The sequence below is a fragment of the Scyliorhinus torazame genome, chromosome 30 (genome assembly GCF_047496885.1).
Source record: "Scyliorhinus torazame isolate Kashiwa2021f chromosome 30, sScyTor2.1, whole genome shotgun sequence".
NCBI lineage: Eukaryota > Metazoa > Chordata > Chondrichthyes > Carcharhiniformes > Scyliorhinidae > Scyliorhinus > Scyliorhinus torazame.
In genome coordinates, this window is record NC_092736.1 from 11,230,059 (window position 1) to 11,257,676 (window position 27,618).

At 49.5% G+C, this 27,618-nt stretch overlaps 1 protein-coding gene across 4 annotated transcripts in view; it reads left to right on the top strand.

Annotated features, from left to right (window-relative positions):
* Positions 1-27,618, top strand: part of ccdc33 (coiled-coil domain containing 33) — a 328,273-nt gene that overhangs the window by 184,865 nt on the left and 115,790 nt on the right. For all 4 annotated transcript variants that reach the window (XM_072492806.1, XM_072492803.1, XM_072492804.1 and 1 more), the window contains exons 11-12: positions 432-565; positions 7,910-7,981. In XM_072492806.1, the coding sequence (XP_072348907.1) occupies positions 432-565; positions 7,910-7,981 (206 nt within the window). The remainder of the gene's footprint in view (positions 1-431; positions 566-7,909; positions 7,982-27,618) is intronic.

Genomic DNA, 27,618 nt, shown 5'->3' on the forward strand with positions numbered 1-27,618 from the left:
ATTGGAGTTAAGATACAGATCAGCCACGGTCTAACTGTCTGATGGAACGGACAATGCTGACCTTGCCTTTGGCCTCCATGCTCTTAAACTCTGGTATTCACTTTGTAACCCACTCTGCCTCCCTGTTCTTCTTCACGACGTTCCTTAATATCATCCTCCCTGACGAAGCTTTTGGTCAATATTTCTATTATCCCCTTCTGTGGCTTGGCGTCGCACTTTGACTGATAACACTCTTAAGAAGATGCTTTACTGATTTAAGATGCCACAAAAATGCGAGTTAATAATAATCGCTTATTGTCACAAGTAGGCTTCAATGAAGTTACTGTGAAAAGCCCCTAGTTGTTGTTGTTGAATGACCTGCTCTTGTTGCTATGCGCTCTGACCAATTGGAATGTGACTAACATGTCTCATTGTACGGTTCCCACTAACAGTGATGAACACCGTCAGCTGGTACATCCGCAGCCCACTGGGGTTCTCGGTAGTGCCTCTGGCCCAGGGCGTCTTCCACAAGTTAATGGCAGAAAGTGGGGGCCGTGGATTGCGGCTCGATGGCCTACCTGTGCAGGTGAGTGTTATTCCTCTTTGGACCTTTGAGGGATGGACCACCTCACCTGTGCTGGCCTCCACAGTCAAATAGCCCATCAATCCTCATTTCTGTTCTGGGATGTGAGGAATGGCTCCTTTGACTGCCTGGTGTGGAGTTTGTATTCCAGCAACTTTAGGCGGATGCGGGGGTGTCAGGGAAAGGTTGAACACTGGATTTATTGGTGTGTGGGTGGGGAGTTGACCCATATTTTAAAAGAAAGGGAGTGAGGAGTGAAGAATCATGCCCCTAACACACCTCTCGCACTCTCTTTTTACAACCAGCTGTCCCAGACGCAAGGCGGTACAGAATTTGAATATTACTGAAAAAGAGACATGCTGTCGAAGCTTTTTGTTTTTGCACTCATCAGGACAGATGCAAGAGTGCCAAATTTCAAAGAGAACAACAATTTGTACTGCATGTAAAAAACAATCAGCTCCTTTTGAAATTTGGCATTTTTGTATCTGTCCTGATGATGAGCAAGATAAAAAGCTTCAGCAGCATGTCTCTTTTTTTTAGCAGTATACAGTAGACTGTTTGGTTTCAAGTCAACTCTATGGGCTCTTTTGTCTGGTAAAATGTTTATCTAATCCCTTAATCCAGGTATAAAGTATCGATGAGCATGGACTCTCTCATAAGAGTTGTAGTAGATGCCAGCTTTTCCTGTGTTGTCTAGTTTTCTCTTGTAACTATGGTTCCACGTTTACCAGTCACCCACAACAAATAGTCTCCTTAGTTGATATTTGCATGGGCAGGGAGTTCCTTCTGGTCTCCAAGCTAACCCTCCACTCGCAATTAACCCGAACCCACAACAGATAAATTGAACATTCATCTCACTAATTTTTGTGGCAGAGTACGGTAGTGTATTGAGAATTGTATTGTGCATTTTGCCCTCTTGAGGCTGCCATATGTGCATGTACCAGCAGAGGGAGTCTGCTTGGATGAGATAATAAAACAATACATGTTTAACAGCTGGTGCAGCTCCAATTATGTATGTCTCTGGCCGAATATATAACTGTATTCATCCCAAGAACTTTGCAATGAATACATTGCGCTCACCCCACATTTCAAAGAAATTCAACAGCTTCGATGATGAGACTGTTTCGTATTTTTTCTCATGCCTATTCTGAGTAATTCTACAAGCAGAGCAGGAGGCTCCGCTCATAGAGAGTTTTGATTAGATCTAGACCAAAGTATTGTCATCCCTACACCCAGGGATTACAACAATCCCCTGAAACCAGGATTGTGGATTTTCCCTTTAATCTTCAATCACCAGCCAGATATTCATCCAGCTCCCCTTGTCTTTCAATAAAAAGAAGAGTTTTTTAAAAAAAAATGTTTTTATTAAGAATTTTTCAACAATGTTTTCCACCATACAAACAAATCCCCCCCCCCCCCCCCCCCGCCCCCCCAAGAACAAAGAAAAGAAAGAAAGCTTGCGTGGCAAGACATGAACATGGCAAGTCAATAAGATACAGAACTTTGTACATTGGATTCTTCCCGTACATGTCAGTTTCCGGATCATTCATGTGTTTTCTTGCTCAAATGCCCCCCAGAGAAGCCCCCCTTCCCCCTCCCTCCGCCCCCCCCCCCCCCCCCGGGTTGCTGCAGCTGCTGTCCGACCTTCCTCTAACGCTCCGCGAGATGGTCTAGGAACGGTTGCCACCGCCTGTAGAACCCCTGCGCAGACCCTCTCAAGGCAAACTTTATCCTCTCCAACTTGATAAACCCTGCTATATCATTTATCCAGGCCTCCATGCTGGGGGGCTTCGCCTCCTTCCACATTAGAAAGATCCTTCGCCAGGCTACTAGGGACGCAAAGGCCAGAATGCCGGCCTCTTTCGCCTCCTGCACTCCCGGCTCGTCCACTACTCCAAATAGTGCTAGCCCCCAGCTTGGCTTGACCCGGACTTTCACCACCTTAGATACTGTTCCCGCAACTCCCCTCCAGAACCCCTCCAGTGCCGGGCATGACCAAAACATATGGACATGGTTCGCCGGACTTCCTGAGCACCTCCCACATCTGTCCTCCACCCCAAAGAACCTACTCAGCCTCGCCCCCATCATATGCGCTCTATGAACCACCTTAAATTGTATCAGGCTAAGCCTGGCACACGAGGAAGAGGAATTAACCCTAATTAGGGCATCAGCCCATAGCCCCTCCTCAATCTCCTCCCCCAACTCCTCTTCCCATTTACCCTTCAGCTCCTCTACCAAAGCCTCCCCCTCTTCTTTCATCTCTTGGTATATCGCCGACACCTTGCCCTCTCCGACCCATAACGCCCAAAATCACCCTATCTTGAATCCCCTGTGCCGGGAGTAGCGGAAATTCCCTCACCTGCTGCCTCACAAACGCCCTCACTTGCATGAACCTGAAAGTGTTTCCCGGGGGTAGCCCAAACTTCTCCTCCAACGCTCCTAAGCTCGCAAACGTCCCGTCAATGAACAGGTCCCCCATTCTTCTAATCCCTGCCCGATGCCAGCTCTGAAACCCCCCATCCATCCTTCCTGGGACAAACCGATGGTTGTCTCTGATCGGGGACCACACCGAGGCTCCCTTCGCACCCTGTGTCGTCTCCACTGGCTCCAGATCTTTAGCGTTGCCGCCACCACCGGGCTCGTGGTGTACCTTGTCGGCGAGAGCGGCAGCGGTGCCGTCACCAGCGCCCCCAGGCTCGTTCCTTTGCAGGACGCCATCTCCAACCTCTTCCACGCCGCCCCCGCTCCCTCCATCACCCACTTACGGATCATTGCCACGTTGGCTGCCCAATAGTACCCACCCAAATTTGGCATGCCAACCCTCCTCTATCTCTGCTACACTCCAAGAACCCCCTCCTTATCCGTGGCGTCTTTCTCGCCCACACAAATCCCGTAATGCTCCTGCTTACCCTCTTAAAAAAGGCCTTAGTAATCACAATTGGGAGGCATTGGAATACAAAAAGAAACCTCGGGAGGACCACCATTTTAATGGACTGCACCCTGCCCGCTAGCGAGAGCGGCAACATGTCCCATCGTTTGAAGTCCTCCTCCATCTGCTCCACCAGCCGCGACAAATTAAGTTTGTGCAGTGCCCCCCAGCTCCTAGCTACCTGAATCCCCAAGTACCGAAAGCTCCTTTCCGCCCTCCTCAACGGTAGGTCGTCTATCCCTCTTCCCTGGTCTCCTGGATGGATCACAAAGAGCTCACTCTTTCCCACATTAAGCTTATAGCCCGAAAAGTCTCCAAACTCCCGTAGGATCTGTATTACCTCAACCATCCCCTCCACTGGATCCGCCATGTACAGCAACAGGTCGTCTGCGTACAGCGGCACTCGATGTTCTTCTCCCCCTCGAACCACCCCCTTCCATTTCCCCGACTCCCTTAACGCCATGGCCAAAGGTTCAATTGCTAATGCGAACAGCAGAGGGGACAGGGACACCCCTGCCTCGTCCCTCGATACAGCCGGAAATACTCCGACCTCCGCCGGTTTGTGACCACACTCGCCACCGGGGCTTTATACAGGAGCTTAACCCAACTAATAAACCCTCCCCCGAGCCCAAACCTCCTCAACACTTCCCAGAGATACTCCCACTCTACTCGGTCAAAGGCCTTCTCCGCGTCCATGGCTGTCACTATCTCCGCTTCTCCCTCCACCGATGGCATCATTATCACATTTAAGAGCCTTCGCACATTAGTATTTAACTGCCGACCCTTTACGAATTCCGTCTGGTCCTCGTGAATCACCCCCGGGACACAGTCCTCAATCCTTGTGGCCAACATTTTTGCAAGCAACTGAGCATCTATGTTAAGGAGCGAGATCGGTCTATACGACCCACATTGCAGTGGGTCCTTATCCCGCTCCAAGATCAAAGAGATCGTCGCCTCCGACATTGTCGGGGGCAGGGTCCCCCCCTCCCTTGCTTCATTGAAGGTCCTTACCAGCAACGGGGCTAACAGGTCTACATACTTCCTATAAAACTCCACCGGGAACCCATCCGGCCCAGGGGCCTTCCCTGCCTGCATGCTCCCCAGTCCTTTAACCAGCTCCTCCACCCCAATTGGCGCCCCCAAACCAGCCACCTCCTGCTCCTCCACCCTTGGGAACCTCAATTGGTCCAAGAATCGCCGCATCCCCTCTTTTCTCCCTGGGGGCTGGGACCTATACAGCTCCTCGTAAAAGGCCTTAAAAGCCTCATTCACTTTCCCCGCACTCCGCACCGTAGTTCCCCTGCCATCTTTGACTGCGCCTATTTCCCTCGCTGCCATCCTCTTACGGAGCTGATGTGCCAGCATCCGACTCGCCTTCTCCCCATATTCATATATCGCCCCCTGTGCCTTCCTCCACTGTGCCTCTGCCTTCCCTATGGTCAACAGGTCGAACTCCGTCTGGAGACTTCGTCTCTCCCTGAGTAGTCCCTCATCAGGAGCCTCTGCATAGCTCCTGTCCACCCTTAAAATCTCCCCCACTAACCTCTCCCTTTCCCTGCCCTCTCTCTTCACCCTATGAGCCCTGATGGAGATTAACTCTCCCCTGACCACTGCCTTCAGCACCTCCCATACTACTCCCACCTCCCCATCGTTGGCCTCCAGATACCTTCCGTTACACCCCCGCACCCTCCCGCACACTTCCTCGTCTGCCAGCAGTCCCACATCCAACCTCCACAACGGGCGTTAGTCCCTCTCCTCCTCCAGCTCTAGCTCCACCCAATGCAGGGCATGGTCTGAAATGGCTATGGACGAATACTCCGTTCCCTCCACTTTCGGGATCAGTGCCCTGCCCAGACCAAAAGATCTATCCGGGAGTAGGCCTTATGTACGTGGGAGAAAAAATAAAATTCTCTGGCCAAAGGCCTGGCAAATCTCCACGGACCTACGCCCCCCATCTGGTCCATAAACCCCCTAAGCACCTTGGCCGCAGCCAGCCTTTTCCCCGTCCTAGATCTGGATCGATCTAATGCTGGGTCCAGCACCGTGTTAAAATCCCCACCCATTATCAAGCTCCCTACCTCCAGGTCTGGAATACGCCCCAACATCCGTTTCATGAATCCAGCATCGTCCCAGTTCGGGGCATATACATTCACCAGTACCACCTCCGTTCCCTGCAACCTACCACTCACCATCACGTATCGGCCTCCCTTGTCCGCTACTATGTTCTTGGCCTCAAACGACACCCGCTTTCCCACCAGTATTGCCGCCCCTCTAGTCTTCGCATCCAGCCCCGAATGGAACACCTGTCCTACCCATTCCTTCCTTAACCTGACCTGATCTGCCACCTTCCGATGTGTCTCCTGAAGCATGACCACGTCTGCCATCAGTCCCTTTAGGCGCGCAAACAATTGGGCCCTCTTAACCGGCCCATTTAGGCCTCTCACATTCCACGTGATCAGCCGGATTGGGGGGGTTACCCGCAGCCGACTAGCCATCTCCTATCTTAGGCCAGTCCCGTGCTCGCGCCTCCCGCACCCTCCAGTCCCCCAGGCAGGGAACCCCCGTCCCGACCACCTCTTCCATTTTCAGTTCCCCCTCGGACAGTGCAGCAGCAACCCTAAAATCCCCCCCTCTTACCCCCCCCCCCCCCCGCTAGATCCACATCTAGCTCTTTTGCTCCCCCTATATTACTTCCGGGAGTCAGCTGACTTCTGCTGACCCCGGCTTCCCCCGCCTTCCCGTTGATCTCCCCGTGTGGGAGTCTCTCCTCCTCCTTACCTTCCTCCATCCCCCCCCCCCCCTTGTTGCGTGGGAAAAAGCCCGTGCTTTCCTGAACCAGCCCCACCCCCTGCGGCGCAGCTCCTGTTGCGCCATTATCCCAGTTCCCTCATCCCCGAGTCTCACCTCCCTCCAGCACCGACGCCCACATTCCCCATCATCATCATCTCGTCTACAGAAAAGAAAAAAGGAATTTTAGGAATGTTAACCAGAACTCTACCCACATCCCCATCAATCATCCCACCCACAAAATATTCTTTACCCATATTTACAACCCCATATACAACCAACATCTCCCCCTACAACCACATCCCCTCAGTTCGAGTCCAGTTTTTCCGTCTGAATAAAGGTCCAAGCCTCTTCTGGCGTTTCAAAATAATGGTGTCGGTCCTGATAAGTGACCCACAGTCGCGCAGGCTGCAGCATGCCGAACCTGACTCTTTGTCTATGCAGCACTGCCTTGGCCCGGTTGAAGCCAGCTCTCCTCCTTGCCACCTCCGCGCTCCAATCCTGGTATACTCGGATCACCGCGTTCTCCCATCTGCTGCTCTGCACCTTCTTGGCCCATCTCAGGACACTTTCTTTATCCGCGAAGCGATGGAACCTTGCCACTATCGCCCTTGGCGGCTCTTCAGCCTTGGGTCTCCTCGCCAGGACCCGGTGAGCCCCTTCCAACTCCAGGGGGGTCGGAGAGGCCTCCGCTCCCATCAGCGAATGGAGCATCGTGCTCACGTACGCCCCGGCATCAGCCCCCTCCACTCCTTCGGGAAGACCCAGAATCCGGAGGTTCTTCCTCCTCGACCTGTTCTCCAGGACCTCGATTCTCTCGGCCCACCTCCTGTGCACCGCCTTGTGCGCCTCCATTTTTACCGCCAGGCCCAGGATCTCGTCCTCGTTATCATTCATTTTATCTTTCACCTCACGAAGCTCCACCGCCTGGGTCTTCTGGGTCTCCTTCAGCCCCTCGATCACCAACAGCATTGGCGCCAGCACCTCCTTTTTAAGCTCCTCCACAGAGCGCTTAAGGAACTCCTGCTGGTCCGGCCCCCATGCTGCTCGATCTCCACCCTCCGCCATCTTGCTTTTTCCCCCTCGTTTTTGCCGCTGCTCCAGCGCCTCTTTTCTCGCCGCTCCACCGCTGATCTCGGCCATATACCGTAAGGGGGGACCTTACTGCACCTTCCCACACGGGATCAAATCAAAAAAGTCCCGTTGGGGCTTCTCTGGAGAGCCCGAAAGTCCGTTGTCGCGGGAGCTGCCGAAACGTGCGGCTTAGCTCCGCATCGCCGCAACCGCTATAAAAAGAAGAGTTAATCAAACACCGTGCCTTCAAGACGTCTTACACCAGGTTACAGTCCAACAGGTTTGTTTCAAACCACTAGCTTTCGGAGCACTGCTCCTTCCTCAGGTGAATGAAGAGGTAGGTTCCAGAAACATTTATATAGACAAAGTCAAAGATGCAAGACGACACTTTGAATGCGAGCATTTGCAGGTAATTAAGTCTTTACAGAACCAGAGAGAGGGGTAACCTCAGGTTAAAGAGGTGTGAATTGTCTCAAGCCAGGACAGTTCTTTTTTTGGAGGAGTCACACACTGCTTTAGATTACAGGCCTCATTGTGTATATTCTGTCTCTCCGTAGGGCCACAAACTGAGGACAACATCTAACACCAATCCCACCGTGGGCCTCATTCTCCGTCTAATTGGCTCTGAGGTAATTTTGGATGAGAATACGCTTGTTATCACCATTGCATTCAGTTGCATCGCCGATTCTAATCGCTCCACCATTGGTGGCCATGTCTTCAGTTGCCAGGGCCCTGACCTCGGGTATCTCCCCCCCCCCCCCCCCTCCCCACCCCCAAACCACTTATGGCTCTCCCTCTTCACTTTAAGTCATTTCTTGAAAACGATCCCTCAACGTTTTGCCCTCTTGTCCCAACATATCTTCGGTTCACTGTGACATTTCGTCCGGTGTTTTTTTTTCCGGGTGAAAGGGGCTATACAAATGCAAGTTGCTGTTGAAAGTTCATCCCATTGTCTCTCGCTGTTGTTTGTTCTTTCCCGGAACCTTGAGACTGTGGAATTCCTCATCTGCCGTTGCCTTTGCTTCCTCCCAAACACATCAGGCTTTGTTTTCCTGAATCTGTCTCACTGCCTTCTCTCCGGATGTATCTGACCTTGGTATCATCTTCCGCCGTGACTGTTGGCCCAACATCGATTCTGTCAATCAAACCTCGTGCGGCAAGATTTCAGGCCCAGGGTGCTCCGGTCTCCTCCCACAGTCCAAAGACGTGCAGGTTAGGTGGATTGGCCGTGATAAATTGCCCTTAGTGACCAAAAAGGTTAGGAGGGGTTATTGGGTCAAGGGGATAGGGTGGAAGTGAGGGTTTAAGTGGGTCGGTGCAGACTCGATGGGCTGAATGGCCTCCTTCTGCACTGTATGTTCTATGTAAGGAGAAAAATTGAAAAATGAACATGTGGATGAAATATTTCACATCTTCAGCTACATTTGAGCCCCTTGTGTGTGCGTCTCAGATCTTAGTGATCATCCTCCTCGGAACAAGGATGAATGCTGCAGCTAGAAGCTGCCCTGACAGAAAATGATTTGCGATCCTTACGATAGTCCCAAAGCTACTCGCAAAAGACACTATATTAGGATAACTATGTCAGAGTAACTGACACTGGCAATAAAATCATATTTCTCAAACACTTGTGGTACGGAACGATCACTCCCGCGTGATGTAATATATCGGAACATTCAGTAATAACAGATGACCATTTGTCAGAGGGGGCATGAAGGCTCAGTAAGGCTGGCTTTTCCTCCTGCAGTCCACTGTTACAGAAATAGCTGAAGACAGAATGCCTGCACTTGAAACATGTAGGATTCTAACAGGGCTGGACCGACTAGAAGCAGGGAGGGTTAGCGGTGCTGAGGACCCGGGTTCGAATCCCGCCCCTGGGTCACTGTCCGTGTGGAGTTTGCACATTCTCCCCGTGTCTGCGTGGGTTTCGCCCCCACAACCCAAAGTTGTGCAGGTTAGGTGAACTGGCCACGCTAAATTGCCCCTTAATTGGAAAAAAAATTATTGGGTACTCTAAATTTATTTAAAAAAAGACGAGATGCAGGGAGGATGTTTTGCCTATCTAGAACCAGGGAACACAATCCGGGAATACAGGGCCATCCATTTAGGACTAGGCGCGATTCTGTGGACATAAAACCCAGCTGACCAGGAGTCTCTCCAGCTCTTATCATCTGCCATTGGCGTGTTGGAAGGATTTTCAGGCTGATAGGCAACCTGTCTGACCAGGTTATGAATGCTCCCTCTGTGGCCATCAAGTCCTGCTGAGACTGAACTCGCCATCCTGAGAGTCAGTGCGTAACTCATCCCTGCTGACCCCGATGGGCCCACTGCCATTTCACCCCCAATTGAGATCTAATTATCAGCGGGACTCCCGCCTGCCCTTGGAAGGGTTCCCCCCGCGTTGGAAAGTTGTTGGCCAATCAGATTGGGCAGCAGATCCCCAGCTCCTCCAGGGACAGCGCTGCGGTGGCCAGTAAAGGTACTGCAGTGATGTGCCAGTGCTTTGGTCACGCTTCAGCTAAGCACCGGGGTACCTGGAGAAGGAGGGTAGGGAATGCCCTATGCGGGGCGGGGGGTTCGGGAGATATTGGTGTCAGGAGTAGGGATAGGTTGGTAGGGGAGGGAAGGGACTGAGCTCCCAGGTCCTGGAGGGAAAAGCGCTACAAATATGAAGGGGGCGCCATCATCCAGGAGAAGAGGGTAAAATCCTGTCTCTTGGAGTGGGACTTGAACCTGGAGCTTCTGACAGAGTAGGGATACTCCCCTTGCGCCACAAGACCTCCCAATGGACAATATCCCACCCAAAATTACATGTGCGAGATCCCATTGAAATGCCCCTCTGACCAAGAGGAAGAGAAAACAGATGTGTTGCCAACATCGCTAAAATAACGGGTGGGCTTCTCCCCGTGTCTCTCAGCGGTGCGCCGTTCGCTGGCGGAGGTCTTCTCTCTTCCTGCCGCTTGTCAATGGGATTTCTCATTGGAGCCACACCACACCGCATGCCGCTGGGGGGATCCCACGGACGGGTGTGCGCTACCTGCGGGACGAGGGACTCCCAACAGCCGGGAATTCTGCCCGACATATTTTAGACTTGGAGCATACTCAACGGACAATGGAGGCCCTCGATGGACAAACTCCTTCCTTTCCCTCCCCACAAGTTTCAGAGGGACCTGCTCTGCGTTTGCGAGGCAGCATGTCGCGTGGAACCATTTCAGTCCCTAATAGGCAATCCTTTTGTTGGACTTCATTTCACTTTAGTGTGTCCTTGTGGTAAAATGCTATGCACTAATGCGAGTTGGAATAACGCATAATGATATGGAGATTTTATTGATATTCTGTGGCCGCCTTGGGGTTTGGTTGCTGAGGAGTTCACATTGGCGGTACTTATGAGTAATTGCCCACGGGTCATATCGAAAGACTGTGCGTGTGATACATTATTCACCAGGGTACAACTTAGTCCAGAATTAATTCGTTTTTATTACAGCTGCTTGCCAAAGTAAATTAACAGTTCCAGCCAAGCACTAAACTATCGAGGTATTTATTTTTGGATGATTGTTGTGGCACCCTGTTTTATGGGACAGTAATTTGTATCTTTTATGATCGGGCTCTTGTGTGTAATTTAATATGTGCAGTGTTTCAAATTCATTTCTTGAATCCTGACCTCATCAGCATAGCTGTCCCTGGCTGATTTTACTCAGTTTCAGGGCAATTCGTGTACACTGGTCCTGGTGAATTCCCCCTCAGACAGAAGGCCCAGGGAATATTAGTTTACCAGATGGTCGATGCGCTGATATTAGACTTATTTTTCCCGTATCATTTTATCATACTTCAAGGGCTTCAGAAAATTAATTATTTCTGAAAGGTTGTGACTAGTTTTCGGTAATTTCCCACCTCTCGGAGGTCCGGTGACGAACAATGAACTGGGCAATGGGACAGTTTCTTTGTGTCATGGTATTGGGTGAGGAGAGATGGGGAGAGATAGGGAGAGCAACAACATAGCGTTATGTGATGGAGGGAAGTGTTGCTGTGCTCCTCGTAGAGCATCAAAAACATGGGTGTTGAGAGAGCGAGAGAGATGATGTGGCGATGCCGGCGTTGGACTGGGGTGGGCACAGTAAGAAGCCTTACAACACTAGGTTAAGGTCCAACAGGTTTGTTTCGAATCACTCGCTTTCGGAGCGCAGTTCTTTCCTCAGGTGAATGAAGAGGTGGGTTCCAGAAACACATATATAGACAAAGTCAAAGTCAATGATGCAAGACGATATTTGCGAACGTAAGTCCTTGCAGGTAAATTAAATCTTTACAGGTCCATACTGAGCGACTGAAGAGAGGGACAATCACAGGCTAAAGAGGTGTGAATTGTCTCAAGCCAGGACAGTTGGTAGGATTTCGCAAGCCCAGGCCAGATGGTGGGGGGTGAATGTAATGCAACATGAATCCAAGGTCCCGGTTGAGGCCGTACTCATGTGTGCGGAACTTGGCTATCAGTTTCTGCTCGGCGATTCTGTATTATCACTCGGCCTGAAGGCCGCCTTTACAACGCTTACCCGAAGATCAGAGGCTGAATGCCCATGACTGCTGAAGTGTTCTCCGACTGGAAGGGAACATTCCTGCCTGGCGATTGTCGCGCGATGTCTGAGAGAGAGAGAGATATAGAGAGAGAGAAAGAGAGAGAGTGATGGGAGGGGAGGGAGGGGATTACAGAAGAGGGCGCAAAATGGGAGATTGCTGCAGAGCTTGGGTTGGTGGGGTTGTGGAAGGATTTGAATATACTCTTACAAAATCCTGGTTTAGCATCAACTGGAGTATAACATCTATCTCTGGCTGCCACACTTTAGGCAGAATGTGAAGGCATTAGAGAGAATGCAGAAATGATTCACGAGAATGGTTCCAGGGTGCAGTTATGTAGATACACTGGAGAAGGTCGGACACCTGCCTTGGAGAAGAGGAGGTTGAGAGGAGATTTGAGAGAGGTGTTCAAAGTTGTGAGGGGTCCGCACAGAGTAGACAGGGAGAAACTGGTCCCATTGGTGGAAGGATTAAGAATGCAAGGCCACAGATTGAAGGGGATTGACGAAAGGAGCAATGGAGTTGCGAAGAGAAACCTTTCTCAAGCAGCGAGTGGTCAGGATCAGGAATGTGCTGCCTGAGAATGTGGCGGAGGCAAGTTCAACCGAGGCATTAAAGAGGGAATTGGGTTATTTTCTGAAAAGGAAGACTGTGCAGGGTTACTGGGAAAAGGTGATGGTGGGGAGGTGGGTGGGGAGTGGGGGGAGGGGTGGTAGGTGAATCACTTATTTGGAGAATAGACGCATTGAGCCAAATGGCCTTTTTCTGTGCTGTAGCTATTCTGTGATTCTGTGATATGAGGACAGGGCTTTTACATTCAATAAATCAGTATACACCTGCAAGGTTTGAGCTCCTGGATGAGAGAGAGAGAAACTTTCTGTGGAACAGGTTTCAGGTGGGTGACTATTTGGTGATTTGAAAGGTGGAACCTGGGAAGTTGTAAAGAAGGGCATTGATGAAGATGTGGATTTGAGCTTAGGGAGCAGCAGTGCTGGGATAGGATCGTTGTGGCGATGGATGTTAATGGTCTTGGTGATGAATAGGACAGAGTTTGAAACTCATCACATCACCTCAATCTCCACAATATTGCCCCGACTGACTGCAGCCACACATCGTTGACATGCTCCCCATTCTCCTCTTTGACTCGTTGTTTGGTCAACTTGAAGCTTTGTACAGCTCAGGGCTCAGTTAATGCAGCGTTGCCACTCGTTCCACCAATGTCTCCACTGCTGTTGTGTAGCAGCAGTAAAAATGCACTCAGCAGGAACGTGTGCGTGATTCCCCGACACGATGCACCGAAAATCCCTCCTCCTACCCCGCACCGTTCAGTCCAGCTTTGGACTGGAAGAAAAAAAGAGTCGGGAGGTTTTGTGAAACCTAATCTTTTATGTCAGATTGAGCAAGTGGAACGAGAGAAATCCCAATAAATAATGAACCTGTGACAGGGAGGGTGCTGGATTAGCTGTGAAGCTCGATGATTACTGCTTTTTGCTGAGCTGTGTCTGGAGGTAGAATAATTCTCGGGGTTGAAAGATCCAAATTTGGTCACACTGTGAGCCTTGGGATGGCCTCTTTGTCCTTGCTGGTGTGTATCATAGGATCATAGAATTTACAGTGCAGAAGGAGGCCATTCGGCCCATTGAGTCTGCACTGGCCCTTGGAAAGAGCACCTTACCCAAGCCCACACCTCCACCCATCTCCGTAACCCAGTAACCCCATCTAACCTTTTTTTGGGGGGACACCAGGGGACAATTTATCATGGCCAGTTCACCTAACCTGCACATCTTTGGACTGTGGGAGGAAACCGGAGCACCCGGAGAAAACCCACGCACACACGGGGAGGATGTGCAGACTCCGCACAGACAGTGACCCAAGCCGGAATCGAACCTGGGACTCTGGAGCTGTGAAGCAACTGTGTTAACCACTGTGCTACCGTGCCCCGTACCGTATGTCAGGGGATAAGGTGCCCTCGTTGTCAGGAGCCATCGGGGTTCCAGGTAGATGGATAAGATAAGTAACTAGCTCCGAGGGGAATTTTCTGAATAAGGGAAGATCAAAGCTCACATATTGGTTATGCATTGAGCTGGGCAGAGGTTCAATAATGACCTTCCAGAGCGTCATCCGTCATAGTGCTTGAGACCTCCCTTCAGAGCCACTCCCTGAGGATAGATCTGAGGTGCTGATGGTTGAGAATCATGCCGCCTAAATGACACTGAGTCTTGAAATGTGAGGGGAAGGAATTGATTTTGAAAGGCGCCTTATTAAGCAGAACCACTGCTGATAAGCAAGTCAGCTCTCCCTGTCGTCTCCTACTGATAATCTGCACATTTGAAAAAAACTTGATTTGAAAAATGATATTTCAGCTTCTGCATGGGGAGATTCATTTTCATCCGCAATGTTTTCCCCTAGTTTGTGCTCTAGTTTTGCGATCAATCTGGGCTCTTATTTAGATAGTATTTGAAACGCAGAAAGAGGCCTTTGGCCCACTGGTCTATGCTGGTGGAGGCGTTTTCAAAGAGTCTGCCCTCACCTTACTTAAAATCCTCTCAAGATAACCTTGCGTAAAATATTGTTCTCCCTCATTCTGGCTCATGTAAATACGGATTATAGGGCAGCACGGCGGTGCAGCGGTTAGCACTGCTGCCTCACGGTGCCGAAGTTCCAGGTTCGATCCCGGCTCTGGGTCACTGTCCGTGTGAAGTTTGCACATTTTCCCCGTGTCTGTGTGGGTTTCGCCCCCACAACCCAAAGATGTGCAGGGTAGGTGGATTGGCCTCGCTGAATTGCCCCTTAATTGGAAAAAATTAATTTGGTACTCTAAATTTATTTTCAAAAAAGAACGGTGATACATTTCCATATAGATAGCATCGTTGAATCTCTGCAGTGCAGAAGGAGGCCATTCGGCCCATCGAGCTTGCACCGACCCTCTGCAGGACCACCCTACCTAGGCTCACCCCCCCAAACCCATAACCCCACCTAACCTTTGGACAGCAAGGGGCAATTTAGCACGGCCAATCCGCCTGTCCCAATTTCTTTATCACACATAAAGAAACATTCTCGCTTCCATTATTTTGCTTCTAATTTTATTTTAACTTCAGTGGGATAGAATTTACAGTGCAGAAGGAGACCATTCGGCCCATTGAGTCTGCACCGGCCCTCGGAAAGAGGACCCTCCACCCGATCCCCGTAACCCCACCCACACTTTTTGGACACTAAGGGCAATTTATCATGGCCAATCCACCTAACTTGCACATCTTTGGACTGTGGGAGGAGACCGGAGCACCCGGAGGAAACTCACGCAGACACGGGGAGGATGTGCAGACTCCGCACAGACAGTGACCCAAGCCAGGAATCGAACCTGGGACCCTGGAGCTGTGAAGCAACTGTGCTAACCACTGTGCTAACGTGCTGCTCGAGTGTATGTTAAACGGGGGGCCTTGGTGGCAGCGGTGTAATAAGGCTGCGGTGGGACTGATGGATAGGTTGGGGGGCAGGGGGAAATGAATGCCTCTTTAGCTGAACAACATTTATCATCCTTCCCCTCACACAGCCCCACAGGGGCCACTCTTCGACAAGGGCTAATTGAATAAAAACCTGGGCCGGGAGCACACGCCTGCATCGTGGCTCAGAGATACACCTCTGGCCTGATAAACCAGCTCAGAAGCAGCAATACGTTCAGCACCGCGGACAGCAGCTGCAGGAAGCACGCGTGCAGTGGCAAACAGCTGATAAACGGTTGCATTTTACATGAACCGGGCCTCTTGAGACCAGTGCAAGGGCGAGGCTCCATTTGTTTTTGACAGCGCCCAGGTCTTCATCCCCTTTTGTTGCAAAGGAAGCGGCTGTGTTTTATTTTTCTGTCGCAGTCTCTTGCTTTGCACTAATGAATTGGTAGAATCGGTTCCGACTGCAATAATGAGGTAGGGGGTCGAAGAAGCAAATCGTTGCAGCTAAAGCTGTGTTTTTTTCTTCTTTACAGAACAGAGAGGTATCCGGGGTATAGAGAAATGAAAGGCAATGAGACAGCCTAAATTAGCGTTTTCCCTAACACTCCCTATATCTGTACTGAAGATGATGGTTTGTTACAGCGTCGAGTTAGGCCTTTTGAAGTTAATTGCAGTCAATGTTTACACATTCAAATGTATTTCCCCATAATTGAGATAGTTTCCTTTATTGAAGTGTTCACAACATCTGGTTCAATGTTCCACACCTCAATGCTGCATTCTCTCAGTACCGAACCCACAATGCCGCACACTCACAGTACAGTGCTCTCCCAGTGCAGTACTCTCAATTGAGCTCCCTCTCAGGACAGCACTCTCTCAGTGCAGCAATAGACCATCAGCCTACGTTAGATACGGTGTCCCAGAGGAATGAGAAACTTCCTCAGATATTTCACCCACTCTGTAGCTGTGACATTGACAGAAGCTCGGCAGAAGCTGCTTTGTGAAACACCAGCTGCTGAAATTGCCGAGGATCCGAGGCACTGGGTAAATTCACTTCCCTCCCCCCATCTCCCGGGAGAGGATCCTGAATCCCAAACCTTCTGGGGTGAGAATCGTGACTGAACCAATCTGTTAATTCTTACAACCGAGGTTAAAGCAATGGTAACTAACTGATCGTTTTTAAAATCATGTTTGTAGCAACTATTGACCCAGTCCTGTACTCTTGTCAAAACATGAATGGGGCACTGAATAAATAGTCCTCTGGGCCGGGATTCACGTGGGCAAGAATTGGTGCAGGCATTTCCCAGCGCAGCCCTGTTGCGGTGGGCCAAGGGGGTAACACTTTTCGGGGGTTGCCCCCAAAGTCCATTGCCCTCCCCACAATGCAAATCCTGTCCACTCCACCCCACCAGGGACCACCACCGGAATCCCCTATTACAGAGACCCTCATCAGAAACCTCCATAAGAGAAGCCCCCTCGACTTCCGGTGACGGCGGGCGGGAGGCGGCCGCACAATGGAGGGCTCCCGTTCGGGAACGGCATTTTCGGGGCCCGGTCCCAGGGTCCACGGAGGCGGCAAAAGCAGGGAGAAGGCACAGAGGCAGCAGAGTGAAGGCACAGTGAAGAAACATGTTGAGGGTGAGCAAAAGAACGTCCGTAAGGAAAACAGCTGAAGGTCCGTCGGGGAGTGGAAAGGTCACCGCGGGGTCACCAAGGACAATGGAGGCTGGAGCACCAGGGGAGGCCGCATTGCTTACGGCTGAAGAAATAACTAAGGTGATGGCTGCGGAATTCGAAGGCAGTTTACAAGATACATGGTGACAATGAAGAAGGAGATGAGGGAGGTTTTGAGTGCGCTGGTGGAGGAGGCGATTTCCCCGGTGACGAAGGCGGTGGCGAGCGCAGTGGTGGAGGTACGAGAGCAAGGGGAGGCGCTGAAGGAAGTGGAGGAGACGTTATTGCAGCACGGTGATCAACTTGCCTCGATGGGGAAGGAGATGCGGAAAGTGATGGACATTAACAAGGATCTGCGAGGAAAAATGGAAGACAGGCAGGGAAGAGATGGTCGAGTGAGGGAACCATGGTTGACAAGAGAGGTTGAATGTCTTGTTAAGAGGAAAAAGGTGACTTATGTAAGGCTGAGGAAACAAGGTTCAGACAGGGCATTGGAGGGATACAAGATAGCCAGGAGGGAACTGAAGAAAGGGATTAGGAGAGCTAAGAGAGGGCATGAACAATCTTTGGCGGGTAGGATCAAGGAAAACCCCAAGGCCTTTTATACATATGTGAGAAATATGAGAATGACTAGAGCGAGGGTAGGTCCGATCAAGGACAGTAGCAGGAGATTGTGTATTGAGTCTGAAGAGATAGGAGAGGTCTTGAATGAGTATTTTTCTTCTGTATTTACAAATGAGAGGGGCGATATTGTTGGAGAGGACAGTGTGAAACAGATTGGTAAGCTTGAGGAAATACTTGTTAGGAAGGAAGATGTGTTGGGCATTTTGAAAAACTTGAGGATAGACAAGTCCCCCGGGCCTGACGGGATATATCCAAGGATTCTATGGGAAGCAAGAGATGAAATTGCAGAGCCGTTGGCAATGATCTTTTCGTCCTCACTGTCAACAGGGGTGGTACCAGGGGATTGGAGAGTGGCGAATGTCGTGCCCCTGTTCAAAAAAGGAACTAGGGATAACCCTGGGAATTACAGGCCAGTTAGTCTTACTTCGGTGGTAGGCAAAGTAATGGAAAGGGTACTGAAGGATAGGATTTCTGAGCATCTGGAAAGACACTGCTTGATTAGGGATAGTCAGCACGGATTTGTGAGGGGTAGGTCTTGCCTTACAAATCTTATTGAATTCTTTGAGGAGGTGACCAAGCATGTGGATGAAAGTAAAGCAGTGGATGTAGTGTACATGGATTTTAGTAAGGCATTTGATAAAGTTCCCCATGGTAGGCTTATGCAGAAAGTAAGGAGGCATGGGATAGTGGGAAATTTGGCCAGTTGGATAACGAACTGGCTAACCGATAGAAGTCAGAGAGTGGTGGTGGATGGCAAATATTCACCCTGGATCCCAGTTACCAGTGGCGTACCGCAGGGATCAGTTCTGGGTCCTCTGCTGTTTGTGATTTTCATTAATGACTTGGATGAGGGAGTTGAAGGGTGGGTCAGTAAATTTGCAGACGATACGAAGATTGGTGGAGTTGTGAATAGTAAGGAGGGCTGTTGTCGGCTGCAAAGAGACATAGATAGGATGCAGAGCTGGGCTGAGAAGTGGCAGATGGAGTTTAACCCTGAAAAGTGTGAGGTTGTCCATTTTGGAAGGACAAATATGAATGCGGAATATAGGGTTAACGGTAGAGTTCTTGGCAATGTGGAAGAGCAGAGAGATCTTGGGGTCTATGTTCATACATCTTTGAAAGTTGCCACTCAAGTGGATAGAGCTGTGAAGAAGGCCTATGGTGTGCTCGCGTTCATTAACAGAGGGATTGAATTTAAGAGCCGTGAGGTGATGATGCAGCTGTACAAAACTTTGGTAAGGCCACATTTGGAGTACTGTGTACAGTTCTGGTCGCCTCATTTTAGGAAGGATGTGGAAGCTCTGGAAAAGGTGCAAAGAAGATTTACCAGGATGTTGCCTGGAATGGAGAGTAGGTCTTACGAGGAAAGGTTGAGGGTGCTAGGCCTTTTCTCATTAGAGCGGAGAAGGATGAGGGGCGACTTGATAGAGGTTTATAAGATGATCAGGGGAATAGATAGAGTAGACAGTCAGAGACTTTTTCCCCGGGTGGAACACACCATTACAAGGGGACATAAATTTAAGGTGAAAGGTGGAAGATATAGGAGGGATATCAGAGGTAGGTTCTTTACCCAGAGAGTAGTGGGGGCATGGAATGCACTGCCTGTGGAAGTAGTTGAGTCGGAAACATTAGGGACCTTCAAGCAGCTATTGGATAGGTACATGGATGACGGTAAAATGATATAGTGTAGATTTATTTGTTCTTAAGGGCAGCACGGTAGCATTGTGGATAGCACAATTGCTTCACAGCTCCATGGTCCCAGGTTCGATTCCGGCTTGGGTCATTGTCTGTGCGGAGTCTGCACGTCCTCCCCGTGTCTGCGTGGGTTTCCTCTGGGTGCTCCGGTTTCCTCCCACAGTCCAAAGATGTGCGGGTTAGGTGAATTGGCCAATGATAAATTGCCCTTAATGTCCAAATTGCCCTTGGTGTTGGGTGGAGGTGTTGAGTTTGGGTATGGTGCTCTTTCCAAGAGCCGGTGCAGACTCAAAGGGCCGAATGGCCTCCTTCTGCACTGTAAATTCAATGATAATCTATGATTAATGTAGGACAAAGGTTCGGCACAACATCGTGGGCCGAAGGGCCTGTTCTGTGCTGTATTTTCTATGTTCTATGTTCTAAGACCTGGAAAACAGACCCAGGCGACAGAATTTGAGGATTGTGGGGTTGCCCGAAGGAGTTGAAGGACCGAGGCCGATAGAGTATTTTGCCGCGATGCTGGCAAAACTATTGGGGGAGGGGGAGAATCCCTCCCGATATGAACTGGATCGGGCTCATCGGTCGTGGAGGCCTGTACCAAAGGCGAGTGAGCCGCCAAGGGTAGTGACTCTGTGCTTCCGTAGGTACAGTGTGAAGGAGAAGGTCCTGAACTAGGCCAAGCAGAAGCGGGTGGTGCAGTGGGCTGGAGCTGGTATACCTGTATACCAGGACTTTACGCTGGAGCTGGCGAGGAGGCGGGCTGCCTTCAACCGGGTGAAGAGGGCACTGTACATTAGCAAGGTGCAGTGCGGCATTGTATATCCAGTGAAGCTGAGGGTGATTTACAAGCTCAGGGACTTTTATTTTGGAACGGCGGAAGCAGCGGAGGAGTTTGCGAAGGCAGAAGGACTGTGGCAGAACTGAGAAATTGAGAAATGGCCATGTGCCGATGTGACCTCATGACTGTATTTTCTTCTTTTTTGTTTCACTGCGTGCGGGTGTATGGGCTAAAGGAGTCAATGTTGAATATATTTGGACAAGGGAAGTGATGGGACTTTCACTCGAAATGAGGGCTCTTTGGGGTGTAGGTGGATATGCGGGGTGTGTGTGCTAAAAGAGGATTTCTGGGCTTTCCTAGGGCCGGGCAAGGAGGAAAGGGACCCGGGCGGGGGCCTCCACGCTGGCCGGTTTCACCCGGCCAGTGAACGGGAGTGAGGTGGGGGGAGGGGCTGCGGCCATCGGAGCCTGGCAGAACAGGGTCCGAGTGGTCTAGCCGGGGTGGAAAGTTGGGGAGGAAGGAACCAAGGTTGGGGGGAGGTGTTTTACAGGAGACAGTGGACGGGAGGAGTTGGAGAGGGGGGGGGGGTGTTTACAACTCTTGGGTATCATGTACGGTACTCTTTCAGAGGTTGGAGGGCGTTGAGTGTAGGGGGGGGGGGGGGGAGGGGGAGTGGACTCTATCGGTCAATGGTGACCATGGGCGGTCTTTTTCTTTTTCTCTTTTGGTTTTTGTTTCCACCGTGGGAGGGTTTGTTTTATTGGATGCATATATTGACAGGTGGGCCGTTGTTTGGGGTGGTGGGAGGATGGGATCGTTAGTATTGTTAAGGGGATTGATTTTGTATTTGTTACCGTTTACTGTTTGTGGGTGGGGTGTAAATTTTGAAGGAAAATGTGAAAATGGAGAATAAAAACATTTTAAAAACGGAGAAGCCCCCCCCATTACAGAGACCCTGCCTGGAAGCCCCCCCCCCCCCCCCCATAACAGAGACCCCTGTCTGGCACCTCCACCCCATTACAGGGACCCCTGTATGGAAGCTGGAGAGCAGTCTAGACAGACACAGTGAAAAATAAATGACTGCTATATAACTCACCTGTGCAATACACCTGCGGCTCAGGCAGAGGAAGCAGTACCTGTAAATTCCTAGAAAGGGAAAATCACAACTACTGAGTTTAAACCTCCTCAAATCTTTGATCGACAAGGCTTTCATTCACATTAACCTGAAATTGATTTTACTAGGCTGTGATTGACAGCTTGGACAGCAGCCAGCTGTCTGGATTGTTTACTCTCATTTCCCTTCAGGCTTGAGTGGATTTCAAGGTCACCTGCTGGGAAACTAACCACAATCTTTATAAACACCTAATTATGATTGACAGCTCTTGCACCAAATCAAAAGCAGTTAAGTGGTTTCTGGTGAGAAAAAGAGGAAGTGGGAGTGCTTAACTGGCTTTGATGTGGTCCAAGAGGTGATTCATCCCCAGCAGGACAGCATAGTCTCCCAAACAGAGAATTCTGACCTGTGTTGCTTTGTCAGAGGTTTGATGGTTTTCAGACCTGTTATAAAGACATGAATGAAAATTCTAAGCTGACACTACCGTCTAGAACTGAAGGAATGCTACATTGTCAGAGATAAGGAACGGCCGATATATTTACAAGTCAGGATGGTGAGTGACTTGGAGGGGAACCTCAAGGGCTGTGGTGTTCCCACCTGCCTGCTGCCCTTGTCCTTCTAGATGGAAGTGGTGGTGGGTTTGGAAGGTGCTGCCTAAGGAGGCTTGGTGAGTTCCTGCAATGCATCTTGTAGATGGTGCACACGGCTGCTACTGTGCATCGGTGGTGGAGAGAGTGAATGTTTATGGAGAGGGTGCCGATCAAGTGGGCAGTTTTGTCCTGGATGGTGTTGAGCTTCTTGAGTATTGCTGGAGCGCACTGATTCAGGCAAATGGAGAGTATTCCATTACATTCCTGACTTGCGGCTTGTAAGTGGTGGACAAGCATTGGGGAGTCAGGATGTGTCACAGTATTTACTGGTTAGTCAAGTTCAGTTTCTGGTCAATGGTAACCCCCAGGATGTTGATTGTGGGGGATTCAGTGATGGTAATGCCATTGAATGTAAAAGGGGGGATGGTTTAATTCTCTCTTATTGGAGATGGAAATTGCCTTGCAATTGTATGCCACAGATGTAACTTGCCACTTGTCAGCCCAAACCTGGATATTGACCAAGCCTTTCTGCATTTGCACGTGGACTACTTCAATGTTAGAGGAGCTGCAAATGGTGCTGAACATTGTGCAGTCATCAATGAACATTCCCACATCTGACCTTATGTTGGAAGGAAGGTCTTTGATGAAGCAGCTGAAGATGGTTAGGCCGAGGACACTAATCCAAGGAACTCCTGCAGTGATGTCCCCGGACTGAGATGACTGGTCCCCAACAACCACAACCATTTTCCTTTGTGCCGGGTATGACTCTAACCAGCGGAGAGTTTTACCCCTGATTCCCATTGACTCCAGTTTTGTGAGGGCCCCTTGATGCCATATTCGATCAAATGCTACCTTGATGTCCAGGGCAGTCACTCTCACCTCACCTCTGGAGTTCAGCTCTTTTGTCCATGTTTGAACCAAAGATATGATGAGGTCAGGAGCTGAGTGACCGTGACGGAATCCAAACTGAGCATCCGTGAGCAGGTTATTGCTGAGTAAGTGCCGCTTTATAGCACTGTTGATGACTCCTTCCATCACTTTGCTGATGCTGGAGAGTAGACTGAGAGGGCGGTAATTGGCTGGGTTGGATTTGTCCTGCTTTTTGTGTACAGGATATACCTGGGCAATTTTCCACATTGCCGAGTAGATGCCAGTGTTGTAGCTGTACTGGAAACAGCTTGGATAGAGGCACAGCAGGTTCTGGAGCACACATCTTCAGTACTATTGCTGGAGTGTTATCAGTGCCCATAGACTTTGCAGTATCCGGTGCCTTCAGTTTCTTGATATCACGTGGGTTAATCGAATTGGCTGAAGACTGACATCTGTGATGCTGTGGACCTCCGGAGGAGACCGAGACGGATCATCCACACAACACTTCTGGCTGAAGATTGTTGCGAATGCCTCAGCCTTGTCATTTGCACCGATGTGCTGGGCTCCTCCATCATTGAGGACGGGGATATTTGTGGGGCCTCCTCCTCCAGTGAGTTGTTTAATTGTCCACCACCATTCACAGCTGGATGTGGCAGGACTGCAGAGCTCAGATCTGACTAATTGGTTATGGGATCGCTTAGCTCTGTCTATCACTTGCTGCTTCTGCTGTTTGGCACGCAAGTAGTCCTGTGTTGTAGCTTCACCAGATCGACATCTCATTTTTTTGGTATGCCCGGTGTTGCTCCTGGCATGTCCTCCTTCATGTTAGTGAACCCACCGTTTTCTTTTTTACGGCAATCCATAATGGTTTCATGGTCATGATGAGACTTTTAATGTCATATATTTATAGAATTCAATTTCCACCATCAGCCATGGTGGGATTTGTACCCAGAGTATTATCCTGGGTCTCTGGATCAGTGACAATGCCATTACGCCATCGTCTCTCTTTCCTTCAGATGGTGAATTGAACCCAGGGTCCACCTGCCCTCTCAGCTGGAATGTAAAAGATCCCACAGCAATGGTTAAGCCAGAATTTATCACCCATCCCTGACTACCCTAGAGAAGGTGGTGGTTAGGGATGGGTAATAAATGTTAGCCTAGCCAGTGATGCCTACGTCCCATAAAATGAATTTTAAAAGGGAATTGCCGAGGTTAAGGCATGCAAGTAGTCCTGTGTTGTAGCTTCACCAGGTGGAGGGCATTGACTCATGAAGTGATGGGATTTATCCTAGGATTCTCTGGGAGGCCAGGGAAGAGATTGCTGGACCATTGGCTTTGATTTTTATGTCATCATTGGATACAGGAATAGTGCCAGAGGACTGGAGGATAGCAAATGTGGTCCCTTTGTTCAAAAAGGGGAGCAGAGACAACCCCGGCAACTATAGACCGGTGAGCCTCACGTCTGTAGTGGGTAAAGTCTTGGAGGGCATTATAAGAGACAAGATTTATAATCATCTAGATAGGAATAATATGATCAGGGATAGTCAGCATGGCTTTGTGAAGGGTAGGTCATGCCTCACAAACCTTATCGAGTTCTTTGAGAAGGTGACTGAACAGGTAGACGAGGGTAGAGCAGTTGATGTGGTGTATATGGATTTCAGCAAAGCGTTTGATAAGGTTCCCCACGGTAGGCTATTGCAGAAAATACGGAGGCTGGGGATTGAGGGTGATTTAGAGATGTGGATCAGAAATTGGCTAGCTGAAAGAAGACAGAGGGTGGTGGTTGATGGGAAATGTTCAGAATGGAGTTCTGTCACAAGTGGAGTACCACAAGGATCTGTTCTGGGGCCGTTGCTGTTTGTCATTTTTATCAATGACCTAGAGGAAGGCGCAGAAGGGTGGGTGAGTAAATTTGCAGACGATACTAAAGTCGGTGGTGTTGTCGATAGTGAGGAAGGAAGTAGCAGGTTACAGAGGGATATAGATAAGCTGCAGTGCTGGGCTGAGAGGTGGCAAATGGAGTTTAATGTAGAGAAGTGTGAGGTGATTCACTTTGGAAGGAAAAACAGGAATGTGGAATATGTGGCTAATGGAAAAGTTCTTGAAAGTGTGGATGAGCAGAGGGATCTAGGTGTCCATGTACATAGATCCCTGAAAGTTGCCACCCAGGTTGATAGGGTGGTGAAGAAGGCCTATGGAGTGTTGGCCTTTATTGGTAGAGGGATTGAGTTCCGGAGTCAGGAGGTCATGTTGCAGCTGTACAGAACTCTGGTACGGCCGCATTTGGAGTATTGCGTACAGTTCTGGTCACCGCATTATAGGAAGGACGTGGAGGCTTTGGAACGGGTGCAGAGGAGATTTACCAGGATGTTGCCTGGTATGGAGGGAAAATCTTATGAGGAAAGGCTGATGGACTTGAGGTTGTTTTCGTTAGAGAGAAGAAGGTTAAGAGGAGACTTAATAGAGGCATACAAAATGATCAGAGGGTTAGATAGGGTGGACAGTGAGAGCCTTCTCCCGCGGATGGAAATGGCTAGCACGAGGGGACATAGCCTTAAACTGAGGGGTAATAGATATAGGACAGAGGTCAGGGGTAGGTTCTTTACGCAAAGAGTAGTGAGGCCGTGGAATGCCCTACCTGCTACAGTAGTGAACTCGCCAACATTAAGGGCATTTAAAAGTTTATTGGATAAACATATGGATGATAATGGTATAGTGTAGGTTAGATGGCTTTTGTTTCGGTGCAACATCGTGGGCCGAAGGGCCTGTACTGCGCTGTATTGTTCTATGTTCTATGTTCTAAGTATCTCGAGCACATATAAAGAGGGACTCACGTCTTCTGCGACCAATGGCCACCATGGTGGCTTGCGGTGCATCATCACCCTCGGGAATAACTTTTAATTAATTTGTTAAGTTTCCTTTTGATGTTTTAGTTTAGGTACACCACTTTTTTCTTTAATTTTTTTATTCAAAGAGTATAACAAGGGGTCAGCTGGGACACTGGTTGTGTGAAGGAAGATCTATAAAGGGGGACTTTCCTTAATTAGCATAACATGAACAGGTATGCTTCAAAAGTGATTGGTTGAATGTGAAGAGCTTTGGAGGGGCCTGGGCACATAAAAGGTGCTATATAAATGCAAGTCCTCGTCTCTGAATGAGCTGAATCATTTTAATATGAATAGGTTGTAAGTAAGGAGTTTCGACGCATTTACAGATGAATCCGGTTTTAAAAGATGGCCAGACTGCCTTTTCTTTAGCAGCCACTTTAGAAAGTTGGACACTTTCACAGCCCACAATTTGATTAGGGATTGAGCAGAGAAATGGAAGTGATGGGACTAAATCTCATTAATGCACTCGGTGAGTGGATCTCTGTCTTCTGCCAAGGGGAAGTTACAGGAGCTGCGTTACTTGAGTCACTAAAATCAATGATTTCCCGCCGAGCCCTTTTTGGCCACGATATGGATTGAAAGGCACGATGATACATTTTAAGGGTTGTGTTTGCTTCGTCCTGCCTCTCACTGGGTTCGTCCTCAGTCCCCGAATCTACTGAGGTGGGCGCAAAGTGGGGGGAAGTCGATGGGTTATGCTCTTCATCAGATGCACAGAGAAGCTGGCCGACAAAGTACTTGACATTAGTGAACAAGCTGGCCCCGGTATAACCTGGGATATAGACAATCACACCGGTTTACAACAAACAGCAGGAAAGTATAAACTACTGACACTTGATTAGAGAGGAAATGTGGTTAAATCAGCTAAGAGATGGATGCAAACTGTCAGAGCACTGAGCTAGGAGGATGGACTTGCAAACTGAGCCTTTCGGGCACCAGAGGATATTGTTGAGCCTTGGCTCCATAGCGTGGTGAACCCTATGTGAAAATTGCTTCCACGATCTTGCTGGGTGCAGATTCATTTCTTTTAGCAAAGCTCAATGCATTTCAAGGGGTATGAGGAGAGCACGGGAGCATGGCATTGAGATAGGCTGAGGATCATCCATGATCCTTTTGAATGGGGGAGCAGGCTCGATGGGCCAAATAGCCTACTTACGCTCCGATTTTCCATGTCTAACTCCTCTGCTCTTCTTTCAAATCAAGTTATGGGACCTTTCTTATTTAAATTTAGAGTACCCAATTCTTTTTTTTCAATTAAGGGGCAATTTAGCGTGGCCAATCCACCTACCCTGCACATCTTTGGGGTTGTGGGGGTGAGACCCACACAGACACGGGGAGAATGTGCAAGCTCCACATGGACAGTGATCCGGGGCCAGGACCGAACCCGGGTCATTGGTGCCATGAGGTAGCAGTGCTAACCATCCCGCTATGGGATCTTTTAACATACTTCCGCGAGAGCAGGCAGGGGCTTGGTTTAACGCCTCACCTGAAAGATGGCACTCCTGACAGTGCAGCACTCCCTCAGTACTGCACTGGGAATGGCAGATTGGGTTTTGTGCTCCAGCTTCCTGAGTGGGACTTGAACCCTCAAATTGCAGACTGAGAGGTGAGAGTGCGCCCCACGGAGTCAAAGTACTTAAATTGGATTGGGTTGGATTTGTTTATTGTCACGTGTACCGAGTTTCAGTGAAAAGTATTTTTCTGCGAGCAGCTCAACAGATCATTAAGTACATGCCAACATTGAGGGCATTTAAATGTTTATTGGATAAACATATGGATGATAAGGGCATAGTGTAGGTTAGATGGCTTTTGTTTCGGTGCAACATCGTGGGCCGAAGGGCCTGTACTGCGCTGTATCGTTCTATGTCTATGTCTATGAGAAGAAAAGGGAATAAAAGAAAATACATAATAGGGCAACACAACATATACAATGTAACTACATAAGCACTGGCATCGGATGAAGCATACAGGGTGTAGTGTTAATGAGGTCAGTCCATAAGAGGGTCATTTAGGAGTCTGGTGAG